The sequence below is a fragment of the Morone saxatilis genome, unplaced genomic scaffold (assembly GCF_004916995.1).
Source record: "Morone saxatilis isolate NCDOM2014 unplaced genomic scaffold, NCSU_SB_2.0 Contig14, whole genome shotgun sequence".
Taxonomy (NCBI): Eukaryota; Metazoa; Chordata; class Actinopteri; family Moronidae; genus Morone; species Morone saxatilis.
Genome location: NW_023339696.1, coordinates 15,905,069 through 15,911,784, shown reverse-complemented (window position 1 = coordinate 15,911,784; position 6,716 = coordinate 15,905,069). Strand labels below are relative to the sequence as shown.

The window sequence follows — 6,716 nt, the reverse complement described above, 5'->3', positions numbered from 1 at the left end:
TAGCTGGGGGCTGCCGTCTTTGTTTTCCTTCAGAAACAGATGTGTAGACAGCAACAACACTGACTCTATAGTAGTCAATAATCTCACTAATAATGAGAAGTAAATTAGTGTTGCAGTTCCTCCCTGTGACCACTGGAGGGCAAGAAACCCTAGTAGCTCCAACCCTTTCAAAATAAAGCAAGACAACGACAGTGTATCTGATTTCCTGCCGAACACTAAGCATATAAACAGATGTAGCAAAACATCCAAAGTAGTAACTAGTATATATGGAAATGCTGTTTGTTAGAATACATGGGACCGGTTTTTATTACATAGTAAAAGTATTTAAGGCACGTGTATGTCGTAGTATCTGTGCATTTATTCTGAAATTACCAATTTAATGTGTTGCAGTTCCTAATGTTGACCACTGGAGGGAAGCAAACACTCATTATTATTATTCTGTCCTCTACTCTGTCACTGTGGAAACGATATAACACTTCCGGTATGAGCTTAAAAAAATAAAATAAAACACATTTTACAGCTGTATTGTTCCGTGTAGGATGGTAACGTAACTTACAAAACATAATGGCGAAAACACAGAGAGACGCTGGGATGGGAGGATGGCGTTGGATAAGGCAAAATAAAATAAACAAAGCCTAACATTGTAGTTTTTTTTACTCATCATAAAACCACAGCCGCTAATGCTGACTGTCCACCAAATCTCAAGAATAAAAAAAGTCTGGATCCTTCTGGAAAAGTCCAGATGTTTCTCGACGTCTCCGCCGACCGTCTATAAAGCCACACCTGCGTCGACGTCGGTCTTTCTTACGTCAGGTTACGTCGTGGGAGGACGTTGCGTGCGTGACACATCAAAACTTGATGAAAACAGACAGCTCAGCGGCTAACAGCGGCTAACAGCGGGGCTCACGGATCGATGCTTCAAATTGCTGTGAAAAAAAAAGCACGAACAAATCTGCATTAACCGGGATAATTTAAGGTAAAGTCGTTGCCTTCGACGACGGCGACAGACCGTCAAGAAAACGGGATTTGGTGAGTAAAAAAAAGAAAACAAATTGTTGATGTTGGCTGTCAAAAACAAGGGACAGTTTGATTACACAGCGAAAAACAGCTGTAACGTTAACGGTGTTTATTCAGGCGGGGTTTAGTAAAGAGAGAGGAAGTAATGTTATTTGTTCTTTAATGTATAATAAGCAAAGAGCCAGTTTAATGTTGGCTCCCTGCTTGGCGACACAGGAGCTAGCTGCTAGCAGTTGTGTGATCAATAAACAAGTATCAGTCGTGGCGATTTAAAAACGACATGCTGGTTTCCTGCTTTAGTCACAGCAACGTTACAGAGATTATTACATGTTATTAACTTATATCCACGTTTTACGATCGCAACCAACGTGAGCTGCGGTTACGTAATCAGCCTAATCGTCTAAGTTGGCCTGGCCTAGCTTGCGTTGGTACCGTTAGGTTTGCAGTGTCTTTGTAAATCTGTTTAACATTAATATTCACGGGTTTTCTAGACCGAGATGACTTCTGTAAGACCAGAACCGGCGGTGGTTCTGAGTTGGCGTAAAGCTGTTTAGTTATAAGCTTTTTAACAACTTGTATCAGTTCTTTAAACTCATGATGACTTGACTTTTAATGCCTCAGTAAACATCAGCTAGCACCCAGTAGCTCCACCCATTTCACTGTTGAAACAGTCAGCACTCTTCAGTCACACTTTTCTTTTTAAACACTAAACATTTTCCTTTCTTTCCTCCTCCAGGTGGTTAAGATTTCACCTCTGTCAGCTGCAGAGGTCTTGCTGCGATGGAGTTTCCAGATTTGGGAGAGCACTGCTCCGAGAAGACCTGCAAACGTTTAGGTGAGCACTGTTTGGGGACAGCTGTCAGTGCCGCGATGTCCGATGTGAACCTGACGTTTAACACCTTATTTTCTATTCCAGATTTCCTCCCTATGAGATGTGATGCCTGTCAAGAGATTTTCTGCAAAGACCACATAACCTATGCAACTCACAAATGCATGTCATCCTACAAAAAGGTAACTGCTTTCAGTGCACTTTTTTTTATAATGTGTCCAACATGTTTTAATTTTACCTCAAATGTGAAGTAAAATGGGGTAAGAATTCATCAGTCACGCATCATGGTGCATTATTGCACGTAAGTTAAGAGAGAGGGCTTGCTCAAACGGTGGCAGCGAAATAAATCCATTTGCAGATTTTGATCATCTGTTTCAACAATGAATAAATTGTATCCTAGAACCACGATGCTCTCCATATCTTGTTTTTGTTTTTATATACTTCTTTTTTACACTGTTAAGGTCAGAGTTTACAGCAGTGGTGATGGTAATATAATATATTATAACTAAATGTAATAATTCTAATTTTGGGAAGAAAAAAGAAAACCTTGAGGATCTCCAATCCTGTGTTTGTTTAATGTCTTTGATTTTATTTTCCCTGTAGGATGTCCAGGTCCCAGTCTGCCCTCTGTGTAACATCCCCATTCCCATCAAGAGAGGAGAGATGCCCGACATCAAAGTCGGCGAACACATTGATCGGGATTGCAAATCGGACCCTGCGCAGAGAAAGAGAAAGGTTAATATCACGTCGAGGTGTTTCACCCTACAATCAGTTAGAATCTAAACAACAATAACAGACATTTTTCATTTTTTCTTCTTTCAGATTTTCACAAATAAATGTTCTAAAGGAGGCTGTAAGCAGAAGGAAATGATGCGAGTGACCTGTGACCAGTGTCATCTAAACTACTGTCTTAAACATCGGCACCCATTAGACCACGATTGTAAGACTGATGGGAAACCTCTGTCCAAAGCCGGGTGGGTACAACCACACTACACCTTCAGATACTGTTCTTTTATCTGAAATATCACAGTAAAAGTGACTTTATGTTTGGTCTCAGACATGCTGCTTCTGCGAGGGCCCATGGTGCTTCCTCTGCCTCTGGTTCTAGTTCATCTGCTTCAGGAAACCCTAGACCTGTTTCTAATGGTGTGAGTGCAAATAACAGAGTCTACAACAGTGGGTAAGCACTTGTACTCATCATTTATTTAACATTTTACATGTCTAACCTTAAAAAATATGAATTTTTATTATTTTAATTATTAGTTCACTCATTTATTGTCCTGTTTTTTTTCTTCTTCTCTTTTTCTAGTCCCGCCCAGCGGATCCCTACTTCCGTTTCAGCACAGAATGTTATACCACCATCAGCATCGTTTCAGGCCGGATTGGTATGTACATTATTTAAATGACGTCACCTGATTAAAAGATTCCCCGACGCAACTAAAATCTGAACATGTGTGCTGGTGCTGTCATTGCAGACGGAGGAGCAGGCTTTACAAAGGGCTCTGGAGATGTCTTTGGCGGATTCGAGGCAGCCAGTTCAGCCAGTTCAGCCGGCCCTTACGTGAGTGAACATTATCAAAAACCACAGAAATATGCTATTGTCAGTTCAGCATCAGTCCGAACACACTTGTGTCAGCCTCAGTTGTCCTGCAGAGTTGAGAAAAATATGCGCTCTGAAGGGGTTAATAGGACAAGGATACAAAGTGAGCATTTCGCTTGTGTTTATTCACAAATTGTCTTTGCTTTTCCCACGCACACACTGTCAACACTTCTGTCTCTGCTCTGCACACACGCCAGCTTGTCCCAGCTTGTTTTTCTCTCCCTGTTTGTTGACTTTCCTGGGAGTATGGTCTCCTAAAAAAAAAAAAACATGTTTTAGATTTGTTTTTTTTGTTGTTTTTTGCATTTTCACCACAGCAGGTGAGCCATGTGTGGAAGAGGCTTGTTGTTATTGATGTAGCCAAACCAACATGGTATCAATTCCAAATGCTTTACATGATCTAGTCCATGCTTGAGAAATTGTCCTCCCTGTCTGTGTCTTCTAATGTAATACCAGAAAATGAACGCTCTTTCCCTGCAAAAATGCTAAAATGGGTCAGCGACACCAAGAAGTTTCCATTTGGTTTTTGTCCCTTTGTTTGAGCGAGAGAGAGAGAGAGAGACAGCTGTGGTCGAGCTAAATAGACAGTAAATGACAGAGAGAGAGTGCTGGTAGATAAAGAACCAGTCAGTCAGAGAAATAAAATGCTATTTTGTGATTGTTTCACAGTGATTACGACCTATAGCACAAATAACAACAACAGCACTTTCACTGTGTTTGGTGTGTGAGTCTGATTGTGTTGTTGTTTGTCTCTCAGCCCTCAGGAGCAGGAGGATCTGGCTCTCGCTCAGGCTCTCGCTGCCAGTGAAGAAGAATACAGACGCCAGCAGCAGAGACAACAGGTACCCGGAAAGCTTAGCCGTCAGTAGCATGCTAACAGGAACACATGGAGGTACACTGTTGTCATGGCAACCCATCCTCTTTGAATTTTCTTTATTGGCAGAAGATAAAAGACTAATTACTCTTTGATACATTTTTAATTATTATATGAGATCTATGTCTTTGTCTCTAACTGTATTTTCTCTTTGTTTAGGGGAGGGAGTCCAAACAGTCCAACTGCAGCCTCTCTTAATCTCCGACCACCATTTAGACTTCAAGCTGTGCTAATTATCTAGTAGAAACTGCACATCTGGAATATCAATATCCAGGATCAATGATTGTTAAATGAAGAAAAACTTTTGGAAGTTTGCTGAGATATTACCGCCTTCTACAATATAAGCACATACTTTCCCAGCAGGATCTGTCATTTTTACTAATGATTTGCTCTGTACATATTTTATATGCTGATCATGTTGAAACCATTATATTACCACATATGAATATTGAATAAATTATTTCAAAGATGCACCCTGAATTTTTCTTGGTTGATTCCGATTTGCAGACACACTTAACACTGAGACTCTGAGAGATCAGGTTGTTTAGGCAAATCAGCAGGTCCATTAGAGTTGGAAGTGGAATCATTTATTCAGTTTTTCAGTAGAAAGGGTTGGAGTTTGTTTACATTCAGACAGTTTTTGATGAACAAGGGCATTGATGATGATGACCACTTGAAGCTGAGTGGGAGAATACTGAAAGTTTTCTTTTATTCTTTCTGCATATTGTCGATCACTTGTAAACAGTACAAGTGGTCAACGATGTACAGGATTTTTGAAAGTAAAAACATACATGCATACAACAAACAATTGATAGTTTACCTAATTTCAAACTCAGGACCTAATAGTAGAGCTACTCTAGGTTAAGATGTAATAAGTCAATCTTCAACTTTGCCATTAGATGTCACTAAATCCCACACAGTGGTCCTTTAAATGGATTATTACTAATGATGGTTAGATGGAGGAAAGACTTTTGATCGGACAAAACAAGTAATTTGAAGGTGACTAAAAATGTGTGCTGCTATTCTGACATTTTATTAACTACAGTTAAGGGATCTGTAGATTAAATGAAAATGTACTTTACACAGTACAAGTAATTCTGGGTTCTTACAGCAGAGGGCAGTAAGACTTAATAGATTATATTTAATCTCATAGCAGGCTTGGATGTTTACTTCACAGGTGTTTGTGAGAAAAGACCTCTGCTATTTTTCTACTTATTAGGGATTCAGTTGTCATGTAAAATCTGGTGAACTGTCCTTTTGTTCCAGTATTTCTGCCTTTGTTGTCATTTGCATGATGAGGAGGGACATTCCTGAGATCCAGGGTGTTTGATGTGAACAGCAAGGCCAGCAGTTGAAATAATGTGTTGGAAAGCAGAGTGTTGTGACATAAACTGACCAAAGGCATTTACATAATCCTGTTTAATGAGCATTGGAATACAGATGCTGGACAAGACCTCTTCAACCTGCTGCAGTTAGCATGTGTCACTAAATACCTAATTACCACCACCAGATCCCATGTCATGCAACATCTGTTATAACTATTATAAACACACACTTTGTCAGAATATATCCAAGTATTCATCGTTGGTGTTGTGAAGTGTCATTTGGTTCTGAAGTTTTCTGTTTTTAGTTAATTAAAAGAATTCTCCCTATTGCACAAAATTATGCATTAGATGATTTGATCACTTGTAGCATCTTGCTGCATACATTTGCATATTCATGAAAACATTTCCTTCAAACTGCTGTAAGTACTAAAAGCTTTACTTAGAATTTGGAGCTCATATTTGTACCCTGTACAAAGTAAAGCCATTGTTAATATGTGAATCTTCCTTATCACTAGTAATTGGAGGAGATTCTGGGACGATGACTCATTATACTGGATCATACTGCACAGTAATGCAGGCATCTAAACACACTTTGTGCCTCTCCTTTAGTTATTACTAAACACACTTTCCAAGAGTCTGCAGTCCCTAAGGAGAGGAGCACCAATTACTTCAAGTTAAATGAAGAAAATGGATGTTTGCTCAACACTCTCAAACATCTTTGTGTTTCCCTGGTGAGATGCAGTCTTTTGTTGGCTCGCAATTATCAAGACAAAAAAATCTTTCACCTCCGGTATTACAAATAGTGTTAGAAATGCAGAGACTACTCAAAATAGGCTACTTATTGTGACAATAGCAGTTATTCAATTAGATGATTAAAACGGTGCCTAATGTATCGCACAGAGATCTTATATTAGTCCCAAAACTAATAACTAAGCAAATATTATTAAAATATATTGCCAGAAAAGCAGGCCAATCCTGGCCTCCTCACATTCTCCCACTTTGATAATACAGGCTGAGGTGAGATATTTTATAGAGACAAGACGATGAAAACGGAAAACTACATTTAAAAAT

The 6,716-nt window shown here is 39.3% G+C and overlaps 1 protein-coding gene across 2 annotated transcripts; it reads left to right on the top strand.

Annotated features, from left to right (window-relative positions):
* Positions 1 to 794: 794 nt before the first annotated feature.
* On the top strand, positions 795 to 4,793 carry zfand2a (zinc finger, AN1-type domain 2A). Of its 2 annotated transcripts, none has more exons than XM_035655606.1 (10): positions 795 to 1,029; positions 1,754 to 1,852; positions 1,934 to 2,028; positions 2,450 to 2,581; positions 2,669 to 2,820; positions 2,904 to 3,026; positions 3,156 to 3,231; positions 3,322 to 3,407; positions 4,204 to 4,288; positions 4,480 to 4,793. In XM_035655606.1, the coding sequence occupies exons 2-10, from the start codon at positions 1,798 to 1,800 to the stop codon at positions 4,516 to 4,518; spliced, it is 843 nt and encodes a 280-aa protein (XP_035511499.1). In that variant the 5' UTR covers positions 795 to 1,029; positions 1,754 to 1,797; the 3' UTR covers positions 4,519 to 4,793. The 2 variants fall into 2 exon arrangements, with proteins under 2 accessions (XP_035511499.1, XP_035511500.1); XM_035655607.1 differs by having other exon boundaries at positions 4,204 to 4,338.
* Positions 4,794 to 6,716: the final 1,923 nt, after the last annotated feature.